Below are 24,355 nucleotides of genomic sequence, written 5' to 3'. Positions count from 1 at the left end.
CTCAAGCTTAACTTCAAATCTTCTTACCTGCTCCATGTTTTCACCAGTGTAGGCTGATGAATTATACAGGATATCACTATGGTTACAGAAATCCTCTGGACAACAGCTCGATCAGGTTACCAGGCAACAAAAGTAAGAGTGTACCTGTCAGAGGGAGACAGAGGAGTGAAATGTGATATGTGACCATGAGGCAAATTACACCTGTGTGAAAAGAGTTCTGCAGCATTGAACAAGCAAGAGTTGGTAGATCCCAATATTTTCAATTTGATGAAAATGCTCAAAAAAACATGTTATACAGGTCTGTTATGCCCTACATATTTTTTTAGAAATGGAGGAACCATAAAATTCCTGGTAATTATTAAGAAAAAAAGAGATGTACCTTAGGCTGTGTCTTTAGGCTAGATAAGATTTACAGTATTAATTAAGGTTATAATCAGCCGTTTATGGAGAGCAATTTAGCTGAGACAGGTGTTATATTTAATGCTAATTTTAAACCAACCCTGCAGTCTTTTAATTTTCTAATTAATCAGAATCAGAATCAGAATCGGGGTTTATTGCCAAGTACATTTACACATACAAGGAATTTGACTTGGTGTATTGGTGCTAAACAATTAAGAAGGAAACAAGGAAATTAATTAAAACTTTATACTCTATAAACATTGAAAAGGAAAGTTTCTCTAGATAAATTTTTCACACACTCAGCAGATCTGCGTACACATGATAAGTTAAAAATACAGTTTAATTTAATTTATTTCTAAAGGGACATGCGCAATATTCAACATAAATGTTGTCATTTGATGTTTATATTGTACCAGTTAGTTTAATTAATAGAACATATTTAACTATGAGTGTACTAACTGAACCTTGTCCCCAGTTTTACCTATTGTGTAATATATCACATTACTTATCTCTACCCAACATCGTATGAAATAATTAGATAATAACACGTTACACATCATACTTGTCTCTTGTTAATAGGCAATGTAATCTTTAAACAGTAAATTAAACACCACAAGTATTTGTGAAAAGTTTGTTTTATTTGTATATGAACATGGAAAACAAAGAGAACCTGAGATTATGTGGCTTACTTTAGTTACAGTCAGACATCACACAGTGCTGTAATAGACCTGTACAGTAAAACAACGCTTTGATAATACACAATACTGTTCAAATAATGTGGTCTGTGGAAAATATCTCTTATATGTGTAAAACACACAGAAAACAAACCTATTCTGATAATAAATCCCTGCGTAATATAAATATTCAGTGCTACATAGAATACAAATGTTGATAAAAAACAGTCAAATGCAGTATTTCACTTCAGTCACATGTTAAATCCACAGGTCACAGAGGTTCATCTGTTGAGAACTGTTTACTTTTCAGACTTGGAATACAGTAACAGGGGACGTACGCAGTCCTGCAGTGGATTATCAGTGTGTGTGTGTGTGTGTGTGTGTGTGTGTGTGTGTGTGTGCCGTTAAGTGTTCATTGGAGCAATGAAAGCTCTATGAGGGTTTATCATGAATGATCTTGGGGCACTTCTCTGGCTGGATGCAGTGGTTATCATGTAGAACCAGACCTGCAGGACACTGGCAGCCTGGTACGCAGGGCTTGAAGCAGTGGCTCTCTATCACCCCCAGTGGTACGTTGACGTTAAAGCAGGTTACAGGACATGGTGGTCCGCACTCATCAAACACAAAGCCCCTCTCCACCGGACAGCCCACAGCTGTGGAAGACAGCGACAGAGAGGATCAACAAGAGGCTGTGAACACACTTGATGGGTTACCTAAAACTGGTCACCATCAGAAATCAGCAGATTTTTGGAAAACAAACATATTAGGAGAAAATTTCACTTTAATTTGAGACAACTGCACCACACGACTTGCTGGAGAGTTTTGTGTTCCTGAAATAAAAAACATCTTGTTCTTTAAAACATTTTTCTGCAAGTGCTCACTACAAAATAATGACATTTTCGAGTCTAATTTCATACCTTACTTTGATTTACTCCATACTTGTCCCAGGCATAGCAAGAGAGTGGGCTGTATTACACAAACTAGGGGACCTCTTCATGCAGAGGTCCCCCAACACCAAAAATCCAGGCCTTTGACGATGTAGCATGATACTACTAGCTAATTATTCACTCCGAGCTAACCAGGAAGATTCAAACATTTTCCATCCATTACTTTTCAATTTGTGACATCAAGTTTAACTGAGCTAAAACTCATTTCAAACCAGGAAGCAAAGAGAAAAACACAAATATAGAAATCTCTCAAGTACCGAAACAGCTAAAATTGTCCTAACCTTTACTCACTTTCTCCCACATGTAGTACACCGATGCTCGTTTTACAGAGCAGAATAGAGGAAATATGTTCTTTCTCTCACCACATAGTGATGGGCTCCTCCACTGCAGGACGACTCCGGCCTCTCTGCACTGACTGGCGTAGGCCTCCAGCGTGTCACACAGACACTCGTCTGTATTTGCCCCACAGGCACACAGGTCGTACACGCATGCTCCGTACCAGGGCTCAGGTGGCACCACGCGGTGGCAGGGCTTAAACACAGCCGATTTCAGCACCTTACAGCGGGCATTAGCACTCTTCTTGGCCTGGTAACCTGCATCTTTACAGGGGTCGACATTCTCGCCAGGGCGACACGAAGAGAGGGAGTGGCTTCCGTTTGTGACCTAAAATGACGAAGGAGTTTTTGGGTTTGCATGAAGAGTGAAAATGTACTTCTTGTATTCTTTTTTTCCTTCTGTTTTTATTTTACCCTCCAGCTGTTGCCAAAGTCAGCCTCTGATAGGCTGAGTCGTCCGCTGGGCATTCGAAGGTCGTCCTGGTAATAGTTGTTGAAGTTTCCACAGAGCCCACAAGTGTGGCCCCTATAGGAGCCGGGCACACTCACTTCAAGATGTGAACGGCCGCTCCACAGCACCTAATGGTGGACCAGAGGGTGTCATAACAACAAACAGGGAGTACCTATACAGTTGGTATTACGTATATGATATTCAGAAAGACAAAGAGCATTAATCATCATCATCATCAACAACTTTTATTATTAGACTCAAGGTCCATTTTAAAAGACATACAATACAAAAAATAAGTAAAAAAATAGTAAAAAATAGACAACACACATATACAATAAAACATTCCCACCTCTTATAAAAGGCACTTATTCCAATGTCTCCAAAGGTATGACTGGTAGCGTACTGCACTATAACTTGGGTTCGACAGCAGCATTATAATAACATTCTTAGAATCATTCAAGCAACGATAAATCTGTACATCAGGTTCCTCAATAAAGCTTGTAAGGTGTTAACTCCTGCATACACAAATAGCTCACTTGCACTACTCCACCTTGTTTTTTTTTAGTAAGATCCTAAAACAATCATTGTAAGCAACCTGAAGTCTGTGCATAACTTTACCTTCAGCCCGATGTTAGTGTTGAGTAAGATCGTGTTGGTTTGTCGTTCTACATAGATGTACGGTTCTCTGAGGAACGGCAAAGTCACGACCTCACCGTTCACCTAGGGAGTACAAACAAAGTCTGAGAGGACACAGAACACAAACATGACATGCAAAACATCATCTACCGTGTCAGAACACACAAACCTTTACAACCCAGTCCTGAAGCAGCTGCACAGTAATGTCTCCGATGAACACAGTCACCTCTTTAGTCCAGGACACTCCTTTACGCCCTCGATCCTCGTTAGTGGCATGAATACTGAACAGATGACGAGGAGTCGTTGAATTGAACATAAATACATTCAGTCATTTTAAAAGAAATGGAAAGGTCACATACAAGAGACAATGTTTTGTTTACAAGAAGAAGCTCATGAATTCACTTTTTTGATCCAAAACATACTGCACTGTTCTGTTGAACTCAAAAATTAGGGATTTTTTGACGGAAAGTTACAAGTGAAAATAATCTTTGAAAGTACATGTTTTTGCAACCAATCCATTTTGCTTTTTGAAATGCTGCTTATTTAGAGTACCGTAGTATTGTTACTCCTAGTTTTCCTCTCTTGTGACCCCTTAAAGCCTCTGAAGCTTGCATTTATCATGTGAAGACCCATCAGTTATACGAATAATCACATCAGGTTTTAAAGGGCCTTTAAAGCCAAACCAATACTATTCTATATTACTCATTACTCTGGTTGAGTTGAGTAATGAGCAGTGCAACCAAAAAGGTGCATTTATTTCTCTTTAAGACTGTTTCATTTGGATTTTTTTAGAAGGCAAGGTGGAGCTGAAGCTGTCAAAAGAGCAACAATTGAAGAGATAAAGCACGTTTATTACCAACACAAATAACTTGCTTCGGTTACCATGACAACCCTCTCACCTGAAGTCCCCTCCCTTGCAGTCCTGCGCCAGGACGTATGTGCACGCTCCCTGAAAGTGCAGCATGCGCCCGTCGAACGTGTGGTAATGAGGGTCGCCGAAGGCGATGCAGGTGGCTGGACGAGGGAGGCAGTGAGGACAACACAGACCAGGGATGATCGCTGGCATCTCGTCCTGAGAGCAGAGACACACACACAACTCTGTGAGAAGTCTCAGAGCGAGCCAAACGCAACATCTGCACAGTCACAGTGAACTCGAAAGCTGACAGGAGTGTTAACACTGCTGGGAAATGTCAGATATTTAAAGTCCCACATCAGACTCACAGAAGCCTCATGGGCGCTTTTAAAGACGATGATGAAACACTGTGAAAGAGTGTGTGTGTCTGCCTGTGTGTGTTTGTTATACTGACTGTTGCACAGGTGAGGGGGGGGCAGCGTTCACTGTGGCAGTGTACGTCTCCAGACACACATGTGCAGCTAGTGCACTCGTCCACGTCCCACCGTTCATTAGAGTGATACACTGTCCCCTGGTGCAAACACGATGCCCCTGAGTCTATAATACGAAGGCGTACAAACAAGAACCAATGCTTTAAAAAAAACAACACTTTGATCAACAATACGACGTATTCTCTTTGTTTGGGCTGGAAGTTATACCTTGGCATTCGTAGCAGCATTTCCCTGGAATCTTCACTTTTTTCTGGCCATTCAGACAAACAGCAGGTAAACACTCCTCGATGCTGCACTCAATATAACCCAGCTGAGGAGGAAGCACACAAAAAGCAGGCTGAATCCATCTTTTAGAGTCTTTTTGAAACTCACTCAATAATATTTTAAAAGCCTTTAATGTGCCATTTCTTAAAAAAGTCTTTTAGTTTTGAAAACTTCACTTGTGTTCACATTTGCTCCAATGTATCATCTTGTACTGGAACACACACACACACACACACACATTTTTCACTCACGTTACAAGTACATGTGACGCAGTCATCATCGCTGTCAGTCCATCTGCTGCCATTGGCGACACGGCGGTCCTGGCCCTCAATCACACAATCTGCGCGGCGACACAGGAGAGCCATCAAAATGTACGCCCACGAGAGCGAGTTGAAAAATGTAAAATGCAGATAGAAGAACAGAACAGTTGTTGTTGTCTCACCTTTACACACAGGGCAGCACGAGTCAGGAGGGGTGAACTGTTCATTACGAGGGCAGGTGAGTGGGAGGCAGGTTTGGTGTAAGCAGGTCCATGTCAGGTCCTGAATCACACACACACACACACACACACACACACACACACACACACAAGCTGTATCACTGTGATGCACACAATCTATATCTATACTGTAGTTTTATCAGTAAACAAGTAACACTTTGTTGTGGTAAACAAAACGTTTTAACTTGCTTACTCATTTGCTCTACAGTTAAAATGTGACTGAGTGTTTCCATTACAGCCTACAACAATCTGTGTGAGTGTCTTTAAAAAATCATCGCTAAATGGCACTTATTCTCCAAACAAAAACAAACGTATCCTTCTTTTTGTACCTTGCAATGGCAGTTAAAACAAGGGTCATCTGTTGCCAAGACCTCGTTGCCAATCAGTGCAGCCGTGCAGTTACTGAGAGGCTCTAAAGATACAAACATACACAGAGTCATTACAGAGTTAGCTGAAGGGATATTAGAGAGTATCACCGAGTGCAGTTTAGTACTGACGTGCACAGACAGGACAGCAGGAGTCCGGTCCAGAAAACAAAATGTTGCTCTTTGGACAGTCGACCAGACTGGGACACTGCTTCTGGTAACACCTCAGATGTTGCTCGCCGTCCGGCATCACCTATGATGTTATACACAATGGCTGGATTACAGCTAGACAAGTCATTTCTTTGAGTATAACCTCTGCACTTTCCGTAGCTTTTATCAATACTAGTACTTAACTTTCAGTGCTTTCAAAATGAATCACATGAGATTAACAATGATTTTTGACTATGTATTAATCCTTGGGGTCATTTAATAATCCTTAAGGAGTTTAAAATTTGAATATATTTACTGCTTTCTGAAATGGATTATTGTTTGGTTTTGGACTGATGAGGTCAGCAAGTTTAAATTCCTGTGCTTGCAGTTTTGATGTTTTAGAAACTACAAGTTTTATCATTTAATCTAAAAAAAAATAAGAAATCTCGATGTTTGACATAAAATGGTTAAACCCTAACCCTGGCTAACATTTGTCAGATGTAAGTGTATTGTACCTCACAAGTGCAGATCTGACAGGGGTCACCAGCTGGATAGAAACTGTCACCTGGGCCGTACACTCGCCCCTCGAATACACAGTCTATCAAAAAACAATTACATGCAGAAAATGAAGATTATTATGCATCAAAAAGCATGGCATGGATGATGTGAAAAACATGACCCCTATTTACTTACCAGCACACACAGGGCAGCACTCCCCGGGAACGTTAATGAAGTTCATGCAGGGAGACAAACAGCGCACTTCAGAGCAGGTGGTCACCCCATCCACACACATGCAGGTCATACAGGGGGTAGACTCTGCAAACCAGCTACTGCCCTCAGTGTGCTCCTCTCCTCCATACACACAACCTTGAGAGCAAAATCCAATCAGTGGTTAAACTAATTCCTCTCGTGACTTGAATACTCAGTGATCTAGTTTACCTCTGCAGCGAGGACAGCAATTTCCTGGATCTGTCACCTGATGCATGCAAGACAGCTTGGGACACGCAGGAGACGCACACTGCACCTCACCCGCCTGGAAGGACACACAGATTTTATACACACAAACATGAGGGAAGATGCAAAAAAATAAAGGGGAAAGGAAGAGATGAAGGAGTCAGACCTGGCAAATGCAAGTGGTGCATTGGTTTGAGCTCAGGGTCCACGTCTGCCCGTCAATGAACTGCTGTCCATCAAGAGTACACTCTGAGAAAAAAAAGACAGGAAATGAGGAAATAACAGGAGATTTCTCAATAAGTGCTTTGCAGAAACATATTGCACGTGTGATTTTTGTGAACAAGTGTCTTGAATTATGTTGACTTCAGTTATCAAAAGTACTTTTAAAAGTCCTCTAAAGTTATTTGTCAATTTGTTTTTTCCTTAAAAGGTTAAAACAACAAGAAATCCAAGAATTAATTGTTCGTACGTTCACTAATGAGTAGAGGGTTTTAAGTCAAACAGTGACTATGACTAAATGACTAATTCTGCCTTTTGGAAAAATGGTTATATGATAAGAAGAACACAAATATTTTGCACATGCTTTGAGTTTAGAATTTTAAGAATATATTAGGTGAAAAATAACAGCTCTAATAATATTGTGCATTAAAGTTATAATTCACACTTTTGTTTTGCAGAGATTTGGTTCATTTAGATAAAAATATGATTATGTACAGTAAATAAAGAGAATAAAATATTGCAACAATCGGAATAAAAAATGCAGGCCTTGACATTACAACTACACAAACAGTGTAAAATAACCTGCGCAATCCGGACAGCACTGTCCTGGCTTGGTAACGGGTCGGGTGCAGGGGGTTGGAGGGCAGACCAGCGGCACACAGGTGATGGAGCCTCTGACACAGGTGCAGCGCTGGCAGGGGTTGTTAGAGGCTGTGAAGGTGTGACTGTGAGGGTGAATGACACCTTCATACAAACAGGAGTCACAGACTGGGCAGCATGTATCTGAAGGGACCGGGTTGGAGCACTGGACTGGACAAGGTCTCCTCTGACAGTTCACCACCTCGTTCTGAGCAGAGAGATGGAGATAAAAGAAAAACAATGTAGGAAAAAAGGGTTTGAATTAATCAGGCCATTTCAATTTGCATGTATGTGTTTCTTTTAAATCCTGGTCTGACTGACCAGACAGGAGCATGATGAGCACGGATCAGAGGGCGAAGAGAAGGACGAGCCGGACTGATACTCTTTCCCTTGATGGAGACAGATTCCTGTGCACACAGGGCAGCACTCACCAGGAGGGGTCACAGGGCGCACACAGGACACACTGGGGCAGGTCTTGTGGGTACACACAACAGCACCGTTCTATGCAAAAAAAAACAACAACAAACACCCACAAACATGCACACAGAGATTGACAACAGTTATTTTTACAAACTGAAATGTATTTCTTCTGTAACGTATGAAAAATAGACATTGGAGCAAACCTACAAATACACAAAATGAAATGAATAGTTTATTTCTTTACAGGGGTACGCTAAGCTAAGCTTACATGTTTAAAAACTGTCATAGTTACTTATTATCTGTGACTCTGGACTTCTGTTACTTTTGAGAAAAAAATGTTTTTTATATCTTTTTTGTTTTATTCACTTGTATTCTATTGATTTTACATAAAAAATACATCTCGCTTGATTTTAGTGACACAAATCAGATTCCATACATTTAACCCGCTGCTATTCAAATCACAGCGGCATAACTTGTGTAGAAGCGAACTCCAAACTTTTCAGAGCCAAAAAAGCGAGTATTTAATACTCAAAGATATACAATGATGTTTATTAGTCTTTTCATATTTTTTAATAGTTTATTTTAACTACAGACTTTTTGATTAATCTATTATCACTCTGATTTTGACATGTTTTGTTCTTCAACTGTAGAACCAGCTAAATACTCAATGAAGGCAAAGATGCTCAACTTTAATTCGTTGGGTTTCTAATTCTCTTTTTATCCTGTTAGTTTGAAACATTCAGTGTGAATGAACGTGTGTCTGTGAAAGTACCAAACAGGAGCAGAGCTGGCAGTGGTCCGAGGGGTGTGGAAACCTTTCTCCGTTAAAACAGCCTCGTCCATTAAAGTTGCATCCGTCACACTCTCCACATGAGCAGCCATCCAGTGCAGGATGTGGGCACGGTACAGCAGGGCATCTTCGCTTGGCACACACCACTTCCCCTTTCTTTGCAAAAAAAAAAAAAGACAAAAAAAATAAGAAGCTGTACGGGTGAAGGAAGTCAGCAGCCTCAAACGTTTTGTAGACCCTCTCCCTCTCACTGAGCATGTGCAGTCCTGGCATCCGCCCTCGCCTCCTGGAAGCGTCTGTCCGTCAACATGACTCACACCTTGGAAATGACAACCTAGACAAAGAGTGAAACTTCAATCATTTATTCCCTCTTTTAACAAGTAGTGCGACGTGTTTTAAACTAGGTACCTTCACAGACGGGGCATCCACAGGGGTCGGTGACCGGGTAACGACAGAGAGCTGGTAGACACGTCTTCTTCACACATCGCACTGAACCACTCTTTTAGAGATAAAACACGACATGTTGTCTAAAGCGATTAATCAGCAGGAAAAAAGTGTGTGTGAATGTGTGTGTGGATATGCTACCTTGCAGGTACATTCAGAGCAGAGGTTTCCTGCGTCTGGGATTGATTGTCCATTTGTAAGGACAGCGTTGTTATAGAAGCAGCCTGTTTAAAAAAAAAAAAAAAAAAAAAAGCATTATGTTGATAAAATGTAAGGAAATGATGAACAAACTGAGAATATAGTGAGATTTTGATTGACATACGGTCACATTCCCCACAGCATTGTCCGGGCGGTTTGTAAGGATGGCTGCACTCTTGATAACAGGGTAACTTAGAGCAGACGACCTCCCCTGCGTAACAGTAACACACGCTGCAGGGATCGTTGCTGTCACCAAACTCTGTGCCGTCCGGAAATTCTTTACCATGATACATGCAGCCTGCCAAGTAGAAATGATAAGATTATTTTTGCAAGAACCTTTGAGAAAATATCCCCCCCCCCATCCACCCCACCACCAAAAAGAAAATAAAAAATGAAAAAGATCTGTCTCTCCTCTTCAGACATTGAGCCATTTCTCTCTGGAAAGTGATTCTGATCACTCACCATCACAGGACAGGCAGCACTGTCTCTGGACAGGGTGTTTACAGTTAGAGGGTGGACAGCGCTTTCTCTCACACCGGACAGAGCCCTCGCGGCAAACGCACACTGCACACGGGTCGGATGGGTCGTCCCATGTCTCCCCATTAGCTCGCTCTCGACCTTCAAAGAGGCAACCTACAAAGAAACATAATCACAGAAAGCATGATCAGACTACACAGAGGGAAGTTTCTAATGTGACAAACTGTGTTTCGTTTTTTCTGAGCTCTTTTTTTTTTTGGAACAAATGGCACAAAGGGGAAGCTCTACCTTCGCAGGTCCGGCAGCACTCCTGCGTGATGGGGTGAGAACACGCAGCAAAGGGGCACGGCTTGCGTTGACAGTGAACACTTCCGTCGGTGCAGGCACATGATCGACAGCTGTCAGTCGGGTGGTAGAAACGCTCAGTGTGTCTGTAGGGTCTTTGTTCAAACACACAGTCGGACGGAGGAGCTGAAGAGAAAATCAGAGAAAAGGATGTCTCTGTTATATAACTCCAGTATTTATTTGGATTATGTGATTGTGCCATCATGAGCCAGGAAACAAACCACCAGCACATTATTCTCATGTAAAGTCTGCATCTACCACAGAAGAGGAATCTGATTTTTGATTTAGCAGGTAGACATTCATGCTTTTTAAAAATCGTCTAAGATCCAAGCTCACTGTTTGCTAAACAGTGTGTGTGTATATGCACACTCGGTGCAATAGAGCTATGTGCAATCACAACAACACTTTAAGGTTACAGGCTCCAGGGCAAATGTGAAATTTACATCATTACCTCATAATGATGTACAACACTCCGGCACTTAACCTCTCTTAGCAGCACTTTAAGCACTTTATGCACTTTAACTCAAAGGTCACTTTATCCTGGTTTGTTTTGAACAACATCGTTCAGCCTCTTTTTATGCTTGTTGTATATATGTACAGTTTATAATGTTGTTTGGTTTTTGCTTGTCATTGTGGTTATGTAAATGTGTATATCTGTGAACCACCAAACTGCCAAGGGACTACAAATGGAAATCAGCTTTTGGCTAATGTCTGGCATATTTACATGTTTATGTTAATTAATGTGCACTGTCCTTCTTTAAAATAAATAAATAAACAGGAAGCAGATAATAAGCATAAATCCATCTTTTTGTAAATATATATAAAGACCCAATAATAAACAATGAAAGAAAAAGAAAGAAATTCTTAATAACTGCATTAAGAATAGAATACTGTAAAAAATGAATACAAAAACCTTATAAAGTCTTATACAAAAATCATACTTTGAGGGCGTTTAAAGATGTAGGAAAACAAGAACTATTAAGTAGCTGTGGAGTTAGTTGGCTACCCGGATAACAACGTGAACTGTTTGTATTTGTTTTTATTTCATTATGGCATAATGCCATTATTTAAAGAATGCCAAATAAGGTATTTACAGTTTCTGTTTACAACTTACCCATTTAAATGTGCTCATATGCTAATCACTTTACTTTAATACTAAAAATAACTTTTACCTCTGGTTTCTAAAGGTTTGAATGGATTTTTATTTGAGATAGAAATCAGAGGTAATGTTATCCTGGTTCTAAGAGTATGTGTATCGTGTTAGAGGTATTGTATTTGAATCAATAAAGAGAGAAGTTCTCGGACACATCTTGAAGCAATCAGGCACTAAGGGATTTCACTCCCTTAATTGCCTTTGTAAGGTGATTCCCACAGAAAGTACTTCAGCTAAAAACAGGCCTATCTTTAGCCTTAAAAATTTAAACTAGTGCAGTGGCATGGTTCTGTTATTCTAACTCCAGAAGTTTCTGTGCCTTGCTTTTCTCCTCCAGCATTCAAATATTGAACATTTCTGCTATTGTTCCATGCAATATGCAAGACCCTCCTCTACCCTCTCTTCCACACTCTTACCCTGACACTGGGGGCAGCAGTCTCCAGGCAGCACATTTGGGGAGGGACAGCGTAGTAGTGGACACCTCTTCATTAGACACTGGACATTCCCATTCTGTAACAGACACACTGAAAGATATACAAAACCTGCTTCAAGAAGACCACAGATATCAGCACAGAAGGAATCTTCTGACTCTACTTATTCTAACAATGCAGCTGCATGTCCTGCACGAGTCAGTGGGATGAGGGAACTCCTGTCCGTTGGGATACTCTTTCCCAGCATAGCTGCAGCCTAACAGAGAGAGAGAGAGAGAGAGAGAGAGAGAGAGAGAGAGAGAGATAGTGTGTCATTTCTTTTAGATATCTCATATTCATTGATATGAAATGGTTGGAAAATAAATGTTTTCTCACCGTTGCAGTTGTTCTGACAGCATGTTCCAGGTAGTGGTGCGTTGCAGTGAGGATGAGAGCACTGGGATTGGTGACAGTCGATCCTGCCGCTCACACACTTACACTCCTCACACACACTCACAGGGTTGGGGAAAGCCTCTCCGTCCACAAAGACGCGATTTTCGAAGGAGCAATCTGAGAAAATGCCAACTTGCGTTAAACTGAGAGTTAACTGAGAATAAGGTCGCTTCCAAAAGTGTGTACGACTTAAATCTGTAATATCTGTTTGTGAGTTTGAGTACCTGGACATTTGGGGCAGCACTCTCCGGGCGGTGTGTGCGAGTTGGAGCAGTTGAGAGGAGGACAGGGTCTTCTCTCACACTCCACACTGCCATGCTAAGGAGAGAAGAGCATATGGTTAGACCAACAGTACAGTACAGGTCTGCCTTTAAAAGGAGATATCTGATCTCAATAGGACTAACCTAGATAAATAAAGGTTAAACAATATATGAGTAAATTGAAGGCCTGCTTACTTGACAGGTGCAGATGTGGCAGGGCTGGTCAGGGGTTGTAAACCTCTGTCCGTTGCTATAGATACGGTGGTTGTAGGTGCAGCTTTCACACACTGCACAACAGGAGCCTGAGGGGAGAAATGAGACAGGGTACTGCAAGATAAACACAAAAGCAAGCTCAGACATACGCACACTTACCAGTGGTCTTTGTGGGATGCAGGCACTCAGTAGGGGGGCATTGTGTGTGTGCACACACAGTCTCTCCGTTTACACAGGTGCATCTGGAGCAGGGACCCTCGGGGTTCCAGTTGGAGCCTTCCTCATATTCCACCCCCTCCAACACACAAACTACAATGAAAAAGGGGAATTGTGATACCTTTATTTATCAACCACAAGTGTGTTTTTTTTTTTTGTGTGTGTGTGTGTGTGTGTGTGTGTGTGTGTGTGTGTTTTTACCTTTACATATTGGACAGCAGAGTTGTGGGTCTATAATTGGATTGGAGCATTGGACAGGAGGGCACTTCTCCTCACGGCAAATCACAGTTCCACCCTATCACATAAACGTAATGTGAATAATTTGTGACTTGTGTGTGTGGATTTGTGTTTATGCCAATAAGGCGTTGGTAAACGTTAGATCATGTTTTTTCATAAAACTCAAAGTTGTATCACTTTCATCTTAATGTACAGACTTGCCTTACACCTGCACTGCAGGCAGGGTCCACTTCCAGCAGGAGTGAATACTTTCCCATCAGCGTACACTCTCCTGTCATACTCACATTCTGTGAAAACAAATACAAAACTCTCCTTTAGTTATGTTGAAGTTGATCAGTAGAAGGGAACTCCGGAGATAGTAGGACAAAGTTATTTCACAAAAAACTTTTGGAAACTGCTTCGTTTGACTCATACACAGAACAACTAACCGTCACATGTGGTACAACACTCTCCTTTGCGTTTCGCTGGATGGCTGCATCTTGGCGTGGGGCATGATGATTCAAAACGCTCACAGGACACTTCACCTGCCTTACAGGGAAAAACACAGAAGAAGTCATTGAAACTGTAACAATCGTAAACCAATAAACTTAAGCTAGACCAAATAAATCTGACATGGCAATATACAACTGATATGAGACTATTGTAGATACAATTGTGCAATGACGTTTTTTTTCTTTCTTTTTTTCTTTCTCTGTTGAAAGCTCCAAGTTAGAGTGTATTTTGATCATGGTGTAAGGGAGCTTTAACTAGACCGAAATATATCTAATATCTGTTCAGCCACACTCTAAAGAACATTTTCTTGACTCAATTTTGTTAGCACACAGGAATGAAAGATAATATCCATTAGTATGTTTTCATGATTTTTTAATGTTTCCATTGTGTTAATTAAATATTTATTCTTTATATCTACAGAGCAAGAGGGTAGTCCTTTTTGTACTACAATCTGCAATCTCACCACTAGATGCCACTAAATCCAACACATTGATTTTTTTTTCATATAATCAGAATCTTTTCAAAGTTCAATAGATTTTTGACAAGTTTTCTCTCACCTCTGAGTCAGAAAACAACTATAAACCATATTGAGTCCAGTCATATGTACATCACATATCCAAAAAAGATATCAGTCTGAACTCACTGAGCAGGTGCAGCGCAGGCAGGGGTCTGTCCTGGAGGAGAACTTCTGTCCATCCACATACACCTCTGACTCATATTCACACTGCTCACATCTACAGGTTTATACACACAACAAAAACGTAAAAAAAAAAAAAAAAAAATCCACATCGACCACCTGCACATTCAAAGTAGGAGATGAAAATGATGCATTGATGCTGGCTTGTAAACCACACAGATCAGGTAAGGCAGGTTAGTTACCGTGGGCAACAGTCTCCAGCACGATGCACCGGGTTTCGACAAGATGAGGCGGGACAGGAAAGGGGGGAACAAGCCACATTTCCATTCTGCAGGGGGAGATATCTACTCAAGATGAACCCTAAAATAAAAATGAATTTCCAAATTTCCAAATCTTTAAACTAAAGGACTTACCACACATGTACACTCTTGACAACGGTCTTCAGTCGGGATCACAGCTCCATTGGGGAAGTCGTGACCGTTCACACCACACCCTACAAGACAGAAATGCAAAAGTGAATCTGCAGGTTCTCTGAATGCTCACACACTGCCACGCTAAATCAAAAAAGCCCACCTTGACAAACCGGGCAGCACGTATTCGGTGGAGGGGCAACTGGGTTTTTACAAGGGGTGTTGCACCGCTCTCTCTCACAGCGAACATGACCCTCCTGGAGTGAGAAGAGAACAACATTAATGCAGATGAAGGTGACTTGAAAAGATGAAATGTTTAACTGCCAGTCAACATCAGACCCACCAAACAGTGGCAGACATCACAGGGTTCCTCTGCAGGCCTCCACTGAGCTCCGTGCTCATATAAATCACCAGAATGGACGCAGCCTGCAAACACATTTTACATCACACGCTACCATTAAAAAGGTCTACTTCTAATTAATACATTTTATAGAAAAATGTGTCTCACACTTTGTGTATAACAGGCGATAAGGCCTTCAGAGACTAAACTCTATATGCATCCTGTGGAAATGTTATATTGTAAATATGGACATTATAATAAATATCATGTTTCTCTTGCACAGATATTGTATTTACTTTTTCCCCTACGCCCTAACCTCTGCATCGCTGGCAGCAGTCTCCAGGTACATTCTCCTTCTGCGTGCAGTCTAGTGCAGGGCAGGGAGAGCATTCCCTGTTGCCCCCCTGATTTCAAGAAGAAGAAATAGAGAAAAAAAGAAAATGATGAACTGAGGAGAACCACAGCGATCCATAAGGCTTGGATAATGTTTTTTGTATTAGTGTGGGCATGTGTAAACACTTACGTTGCAGGTACATGTCTGGCAACCATCCAGAGTGGTGTAGGACACATTATGAACGGTGCCATCCAGCTCACATCCTGGAGACAAGACACAGAGTAAACTGCATGCACATTTTTTATTTTGTGGCTGTTTTGCATATCCCGCCTCCCAAGAGTGAATCCAGATTTGGATTGTAGCAAAGCAGGACTGTGGAAATGTATAGTGCTGGTTTTCTTCACCTTTTCTCTACTCTAGGTCACTGGGGGAACATCTGGCTCTGCTCTTTCCAGTAATGACTAAACAGTGCGGTTCTGATGTTGTACGCTCACGCTCTCACACACTATTTTTTGTGTTGCTTGTTTTAATGGATTGTTACTAAAACCACAAGTGTCAGCACCCTTCCAGCGATTTAAGACTGGCAAGTCTGTTTACACAGAGAGAGAATTATTGTGGGAGAAGCGGGGAGGAAAATGGAAGAGCAGCAGTTTTCTGGAGGATTCATTGCAAAACACATCAGATCATTGTCAAAACAACTTCATTCTATGTCACTTATATTGTCATACCTAAAGCAGAAAATCAGTGTATTTTTTCTTCTTCATCAAGGCTCTCAGAGACTTCATCACTTATTATTTTTTGCTTAGTCTTGACATTTCAGCTGATAATTATAATGATGAAGACTCTTAAAGGACAGAGAAAATGTGTTTGTGGGGGAGCGCGTGCGATAATCACAGAGTACGAGAGAGGCTAGTGAGGCTGCCTACTGTGCCAGCAGCCAACAGGAATTTCCTCTAACAAGCCAAGCATGCATGAGATCAAAGTGTGTGTGGGACTGTGAGCCCGTGAGTGTGAATCATCTGGAGTACACATAGAGACTCAATTAAGAGGAAGATGAGAGAAAAGCCATAGACAGTGACAGAGAGAGCAGCCGGTGGGGGGGGGGGCTTTCTTTGTGAACATGTGTATTATATTGATGGCGGAAAAAAACAACGAGCAGGAGAAGACAACGTTTGGGAAACAAGAGGGAACCAAAGAAGACACAAGTGAGGCCTCTGTGTTGAATAGTCTGGACGTAAGGTGTAAAATGTTAAGCCAAAGGTAAAGTTTTCCTGAGTTGTCCTCCTCTGTAGTACAGTTAAGGGTAATAGAAGTTTGTCTGTGCTGCGGACAGTTTCTTTTTTATTTGTGTGTTTACGCTACAGACTCAGGATACAAACACTTCAAATGACCTCTAACCAACTCAGATCCATGGATCACCCTGCCTGCATCTCTCTCTCTCTCTCTCTCTCTCTCTCTCTCTACCCCACTTTCCAAACCCCAACACAGTTTTTGCAGATGGCTGTTCAACATGAGTCTGGTTCTGCTCGAGGTTTCTGTTTCTTAAAGGAAGTTTTTCCTTGCTACTGTAACTTTGATAAATGTATCTAGTGTCAATTGTCTTGTGATACAAATTGTTGTGAATTGGTATACAAATAAAAACTGATTGATTGATTGATTGGTTGGTTGGTTGTCCTATTCATTTCAGTATCAGTCCTTTAGGCAGATGTAAGCCCTTTTGTTTCCTCTGAGCTAACAGATATGAAGTCGGTACAAGGGTACCAATTGTCCAATCTCTTATCACTGCTTTGTAAAGCCATGAAAAGTATGCTGTTCTTCACAATTTTCTGGAAACAATCCAGTGTTTACCAGCCCTGGTAGCTGGAGTCTGTCACTCTGTGAAACAGGATCCACAATTGTACAGCCTAGGGGTATTCATGGCAGTGGGCCTGATGACAGAGGTCAGGGCAGGTGATCGGCGTCGAGCCAAGGAGGCAGCTGCTGTAGTGAAGCTTGAAACAAAACCTAAAAACAATGTTTTGAGGGAAGGGGACCACAGCATTGGTTGAAATGCTTAAGCAATCATAAAAATGACTGCGCAAAACTAGATGCTTTATCCTCATTTCCATTTAAAAACTTTTCACTTATATTTGCAATGCCCTTGTAGTTCGGTGCTTCGTTTCACCAAAGAGACTTTTTCCCTTACAGTTAGTTAGTCACAGGTAAGAGATAAACTGTATTCTCCTTATGAAAGTTTCATTAAGATCGTGTGGCTCAGTAGGGTTGAAAACCTCCAAATGTTGCTGCTTGTCAACTCAGAGAGTCATGTTGATCCATGCTGAGTGCAATGCTTGGATGTGATGGAATTATCTTGCCTTGTTTTGCAGAGGCAGAGAGCACGCAACAAACACTGGTGACTACAGGTTTTAAAGGAAGGGACGTTGTTTCTGCTGTTTCTGGTAAAGTAGAAGAAGTCCTCACAGGCACCGTAGAAGGCCCAGCGGCCTTCAAATGGTTTCACCCCTTCACAGGATCGGTACCCAGCCTGCCTAGACGTGGGGAGGGTGGACAGATGGCCTCTTTACCCAGCCTAAAACCCCACAGAGATACCAATGGCCAAAAGAAGCCGGCAAAGGAAAAAGTAAAGAAAAGCACTGATATAGGGCTCCAATCAGCTCCAATCAACAGGCCAAGCAATGATCTAGACCGGGCCTTTTCCGTCAGGGCCCCTCGACTTTGGAACGACCTCCCTGAGGAGATAAGACTCGCAGATTCCCTCAATTCTTTTAAATCCCTTCTTAAAACGTACTTATACAGACTTGCTTTTATGTGATGTCATCTTCTTAATGTCTTTTCTTACTGGTTTTACTATTTTTATCTTACTGTCCTTTTATTTATGCTCTTATCTCGTATTTATGCTCATATCTTAACTCCTCTTATGTTTTAACTTGGTCATTTCTTATCTCACTTACTTTGTCTATTTATGTTTTATATTTACGTATATATACTTTTTATTATTATTGATATTATAGTTTTTGTTTTTTGATCCTTTAACCACTTGTTTCTATTTTTTTTTACTGCTCTTACCTTCTTATTGTTGTTCTCTTTTTATTTGCTTTCAGCTCTTTTAGTTTCTTACATCTTTTTAAATCTTTGGTCCTCTTGGTCTCAGCTCGTGTTGTTGGGTTCTTGTGTTGCCTGGGTTCTTATGATGGTTCTTATGATGGTTCTTGTGATGGTCGGGTTATATATGTCTGTTGGGTATCGTGCAATATGGGTTCTTTTCTGTTGAATTGTATTTTTAGTATTTTGCATGTCATATTCTTGCTGTTGTTTCTGTTCTTCTGTGTTTGGTTTAGTTTGTTCTTGTTTTTGCTGTTTGTCAAAGCACTTTGTAAACCTGTGTTTTTAAAAGGTGCTATATAAATAAAGTTATTATTATTATTATTATTATTAGACTAGAGTTTAATTATTAACTAATAACAGAAAAAGATAACAAGAGTCAAGACACAATTTTTGAGTCAGGCACTCATTTGCAACCAACTGAAAATGGCTCTGCATCCCTAATCCACCAGTTGAGAAACACTGTGCTAGAGAACAGGCCATCTGCACACTCGCTATTAATTTCCCTCAGGGATTAATAAAGGAAAAAAAAAAAAAGAAGCAAAAAAACCAGTTAGGCTGTTGAATGTGCACCAAAGTGATAAAATGAAAGGCATTTTTGTGTCTTCATATGTGGGAGAAATTGAGGGAATGAGAATAACTGTGAGAAGATCAGTCAGAGTTACCTTTGTTGATAGCTTGGCATGTGACCTCTCCTGATTTGCAGGTACACACAGTGTTGAGGTCAATCTGCCATTGTTGGCCGTCTTCAACTTCACGCCCCTCCCACACACAGATGTGCCTCACACACTCACATCCCTCCAAGTACTGCACACGGGACTGTAGATCCGCATTCTGAGTACAAACATGTTTCATAATTTTAAATCACTTAGAATTCATATATGATCAGACAAAGTGATTTATTCTAAATAAAATACTTACCTGACTTTTGACCATGTCCAGCATAAGAGCCAGCTCCTCGAGTCTCCTCTCCAGCTTCTTCAGCCTGTCATCTTTCTGTGCCTGAGAAACAGACTTTACCCCTTGGGGAGGTCCTGGGGGCCCCAGCACCGCAGCTCTCTGCAGCTGGTCATTCTGGATGTCATGGGGATAATGGTGGGTTTGGACTGCTGACCTGTAGTCTGCTTGAGATTTACTGGCCGCTGTATCCTGCTGGAACATTCGGCTGCTGTCAGTCAGAGGATCTGATCTACGAGCGTCCGCGTACTGAGACGGGTGATGAACATCTGGAACAAGAAGGCAGCACTCGATGGGAAAAAAGACTTCCTGAATAATTCTTTAATCAACTTAAGAACACATTTTGAGCTTAAACAAACTTCCTGTATATATACCATCAAAATTAAGACCCTGAGGTTTAGTAAACAAACTGTTTTGTTCAGGAAAAGAGTTAGGAGATATAATTTGATGCACATAAACCTCCTGAGAAAAGTCCAGAGAAATGCACACGTAGCCCAATGTAAGGGAATCTAGACAGAGTATGAAAATGAGGTGGTAAGCAAAGGTTATGAACATTTATTAAATAGTTTGATACGCCTTTAATGAGAAAAGTACCTCTGCATCTCTTCTTAAACAGGAGAACTCAACTATATTATTGAATCATATGTTTGTTTTAAAGGGTTTTTAAGGGTTTATTGACATTAGCAGCCCTTTTCTTTGGGACTGTATTTCTATTTTCTCTGCACCACAGACCTGTATTTTCAACTAAACCGAGAATATCTGCATTGTTAAATACTACTATATGTAATGTGCTTTTTAGTTTGAGTGAACGAACCCTTTAAAACAAAACATTTAATGAATCAAGTAATGAAACTAATTAAGTGTGATACTTTGTTCAAATACATTAAAAACAAGAGCTAAGATAAGACTGTAAGCACCCTCTAGTTTACTGTAATATCTCTTAAACCTTATCCTTATTTTGACTTCTGAATTAAAACATTGCTGATTTTTCTTTGACCCTCAAAATACAGAAATGACTCACACTCAGTTTTATAAATATGATATTTTTCTACCTTCAACACCGTCGCAGAGCCATGGACGCTTTGGATATGCTTTCATTGAAATCTCAGCCGTCTTCAAATATCCCTGCAGAAAAAAGTGCTCATGTATTAGTTTGTACTCTACAGCATACATGATTGGAAACAGTAGATCTGCAACAGTGCTGTTTTCCCATGTATGTTTCTTAAATGTGATTTAAAACAGCTTCAGTAATGACCTCAACAGTGTGAACAGAAGGAGTCAGAATCTAATGTCAACTGTCATACAAAGGCTGCAACACAAACACAAAATACTTTGAATAAAAACAAATAAGAAGTCTGTTGTAATGTTAGTGTGAGTGCTGAAGTAAAATTAATGTAAAATAAACTCACACTAAATTTGCTGTCCTTTCTTCCACGGGTGCTGGCAAGAGTGATAACAACATCTTGAGACAGTTCTAGGCTGAGTGTCTCTTCACTTTTTATCTCTACAACCACAGCTTCTTGACAGTCCACAAAAAATCTCAGCCTCTTAGCCTCCAGACTCAAAGCCAACCGTACCCACTCGTCCCTGGAGAAGGGGTTTCTGCCGGGGAAGTGGAGACTGGCAAGGCTCTGAGCTCCTTCTCCAGTCTTGTAGTCTAAACGCAGAGACTCATTTAGGGTGGAGGAGACGAGTTGAAGAATGGGCGAGGATGTGGAGGAGAGAGAGAAAAGGGTTGCACTGGAGCCCGGTGCCTGATGCATCACCAAATGCAACCCCATGCTACCCTGGAGGTGGGAGTACAATAAGCGGGAGTATTCTCGAGGAAGGGTCAGGTGAGGGGCTCTGGGACGTATTCTGTACGCCGCGCTGCTGGGATTCTGCAGCCTGGACACGCCACTGATGTGATGGGACATGTTCAGAGCCACCAGAAGGTCAATCACTGGGAAAGAGAGAAAAACAGAGAGACAGATTTGTGACACGACTTTGTCAACGCATGCTTGAGGTTATGTTATTTCTTACAGATGATTGAGGACACTGTAGTTTCTGGGTTGTGATGAGAGGTCATTACGATGCAGTGGTCAGTTCTGGATCTGTCTGCCTATCTTTAAATGATTTCAATATGAAGATTGTTGTTTATTAATCCATACCGTACAACATGTAGACATGCTAGGCTTATTATCATATTGACCACAAAAACAGCAAAGAAATTATGTTTGTCATAACCAATCAGCAATAATATTTCCTACTGTAACAGATAGATATAGATATATATATAGATAGATAGATAGATAGATACTTTATTGATCCCGAGGGAAATTCAAAGCATCCAGTAGCAGGTTACAAAGACATGACATGAAACATTTGTTACAAATTAAACCACAAAACCTCCCATACATATATATTAACCCCAAAAAAAGATTTAAAGAATACCCCTAGATGAATCAAACTTAAACTGTGCAATTAAAAAATAGACTTATACAAGAAATGTACATAACCTGTGCAGGGATAAAAAATATATGTGCAATTTAAAACAAGAACCTATAAACAGTTGAGGAAAAAAATCTGTAATTAGACCTGAATATAAAAAATAAAAATAAAAAAGTGTTGACCTTCTGAAGTTGTGTTGTTTATATATGTACAGCAATGTTTAAAACGTTTATGTACCCAGAGCGGCTCAATTATCCCTTTAAACTTTTGACAAGTACTTAGTATTGATGGAAACACTTCAACTTGTAGTCTATATTTGAACTTTTTGGTACAATACCACTTCAACCAAAATAATAGATCTTAGCAGGGACTCATTTCCCCCCATAACAGTGCCATCATTAATATGAATATTGTTCAAAAAGAAGGGTAAGTGAAGTAAACAAAACTCACCATTGTCGTGGTTTGGACCAGTATGACCCTGCACAGACAGCGCGAGCACAGACAGCGCGAGCACCCACAGCAAATGTATCTCCAACAGCACGAGCGTCCTCAGTTTGCCGATCTCCATTCTCAGGACGAAACAAAAGGATCAAAATCCAAACACTTCACACAACATGCATTGTCTTCATGGTCCGTTTAACCCTTTACGGTGACACGGGCGGTGAAGATTTCCCCAGTTCTTCTGCGGGCAGACTTCTCCAAAGAGCGCGCGCGAGGGTAACATGAAACATCTGGATGCAGGCAGGGCGTCACTTCACTGCACACACACACACACACACACACACACACCCCTGGGGCCATCTATCTCTTCAGCTCACTTGAACTTTATTATCAAGAAGGCGGATGGTGGGTCGTTGATGATTTTTGCCTGCCTATTGTTGATGAGTGAGGGAGAAATAAAGAAACATGCAGAACAGTTCAGGTGTGCAGTGCGTGTGAGGTCACTCTTGTCTGTGTCTCGCGCTGTTTCCATTCCCAGACGGATACTGAGTGGAGTCCCCCCCCCCCCCCCCTCCCCCTTTCTCTTAATTTTGTCAGGGAAAAAAACTCTCCAAACAGCAAAATGTTCATAGCTGCTGATTCCTAAAGACCCTTGTCTCGGTAATCATCTAAAACCTGGTATGGAGGCTGGAGGGGAGCCATGCTGAGGGAGAAAGAAGTGTGTGTGTGTGTGTGTGTGTGTGTGTGTGTGTGTGTGTGTGTGTGTGTGTGTGTGTGTGTGTGTGTGTGTGTGTATGAGAGAGATAGGGAGGGGGTAAACACAAGTAGTCATGTTTCACTGCTTTCGAAAAAGTCCCAGTGTTGTATCCCACTGTGCTCGGCCCTCCCTAAATCTGTATCCTCAACTCTGGCTTTTTTCTCTCTAATGTTTGTTTTCCTTCTCATCTCTGCTCTGTTTATTATCTCAGAGACTCTCCAGTCAAGGACTTAAACACTCTCTTGTCTTACCAGAGTATTTTTAGTGTGATGATAGGGCACCCAGGTGTTTTCAATTGATGCAAAAGACTGGAGATTCCCCTTGTATCTGTTGAAGGAGACTGAGGTTTAAGTGAGAACCATGAGTCTGATTTTAACTGAGATCTTACTAACATCTTGCCACATACCAAACAAAACCTCATCCATGACTCATGCCACTTAGTCTGTAATAGTTGCAATTAAAACGTTTTCCCACAGGACCATGCTTTCTGTGCTTCGCTGGGTTTTCAACATAAACTCATCCCTTTATGGCAATTCCAGACTGAGCGGGCTGAAAGAAGGCTACTGCTTTATCATTCCTATGCTTGGAACACCAAAAGGAAACAAATGAGCCATTTTTATGGGCCTTTTCATTGAGGAAGAAGAAGATTTCTGTTACACACAACAACCATTCAAGCGTCTATGACGCCTCTGGCACACCAAAGTTGTTCAATGCCAATGCTTGGCATGATAATCTGCTCAAAAAGACACCACTTATTATAATAACCATGATCAGGATATAAACATGTGCTAAACTAAACAAACAACCGCAAGCAGCAAAGGGTTATTAGTTTGAATGTAATCAAAAACCTGTGTTGGAACACATGGTGGTGCTTCATAAAAAAAATCAAAGGATTATCCAATACATTAGAGTCCATCATGAGGGACTTTATTTTTAATTTCATGGGGATTTATCCATAATTTG

At 41.0% G+C, this 24,355-nt stretch overlaps 1 protein-coding gene across 1 annotated transcript; it reads right to left on the bottom strand.

Annotated features, from left to right (window-relative positions):
• Window positions 1–1,018: 1,018 nt before the first annotated feature.
• Window positions 1,019–23,113, bottom strand: kcp (kielin cysteine rich BMP regulator). The gene is made up of 46 exons (XM_029276905.2): window positions 22,645–23,113; window positions 21,174–21,706; window positions 20,817–20,889; window positions 19,729–20,033; window positions 19,473–19,641; window positions 15,895–15,968; window positions 15,688–15,775; window positions 15,375–15,457; window positions 15,195–15,288; window positions 15,035–15,114; window positions 14,864–14,949; window positions 14,628–14,718; window positions 13,921–14,020; window positions 13,694–13,779; window positions 13,457–13,550; window positions 13,199–13,348; window positions 13,022–13,128; window positions 12,791–12,884; window positions 12,510–12,683; window positions 12,308–12,390; window positions 12,120–12,213; window positions 10,494–10,676; window positions 10,191–10,361; window positions 9,853–10,026; window positions 9,672–9,754; window positions 9,495–9,585; window positions 9,338–9,420; window positions 9,069–9,242; window positions 8,198–8,377; window positions 7,820–8,084; window positions 7,185–7,267; window positions 7,004–7,097; window positions 6,758–6,931; window positions 6,580–6,662; window positions 6,047–6,167; window positions 5,879–5,961; window positions 5,493–5,592; window positions 5,302–5,390; window positions 4,994–5,096; window positions 4,750–4,892; window positions 4,342–4,514; window positions 3,612–3,723; window positions 3,425–3,526; window positions 2,770–2,934; window positions 2,383–2,683; window positions 1,019–1,726 (listed from the first exon to the last, which is right to left on the bottom strand). Exons 1-46 carry the CDS (start codon window positions 22,760–22,762, stop codon window positions 1,506–1,508), a joined length of 6,327 nt encoding a protein of 2,108 aa, XP_029132738.2. The 5' UTR covers window positions 22,763–23,113; the 3' UTR covers window positions 1,019–1,505.
• Between the last annotated feature and the right edge of the window lie 1,242 nt (window positions 23,114–24,355).

The sequence above is a fragment of the Labrus bergylta genome, chromosome 7 (assembly GCF_963930695.1).
Source record: "Labrus bergylta chromosome 7, fLabBer1.1, whole genome shotgun sequence".
Taxonomy (NCBI): domain Eukaryota; kingdom Metazoa; phylum Chordata; class Actinopteri; order Labriformes; family Labridae; genus Labrus; species Labrus bergylta.
Note: the sequence above shows the minus strand (reverse complement) of the source record. Positions and strands in the feature narration are given on the sequence as shown.

Excerpts from the sequence above, each read along its gene's own strand:
- kcp (XM_029276905.2), bottom strand. The coding sequence starts at position 22,762 with ATGGAGATCGGCAAACTGAGGACGCTCGTGCTGTTGGAGATACATTTG. Across the intron at positions 15,776-15,894 it reads GCCAGACATGTACCTGCAAC|GGGGGCAACAGGGAATGCTC; the intron begins GTAAGTGTTTAC and ends TCTTGAAATCAG. Across the intron at positions 13,129-13,198 it reads GCATCCCACAAAGACCACTG|GCTCCTGTTGTGCAGTGTGT; the intron begins GTAAGTGTGCGT and ends TTCTCCCCTCAG.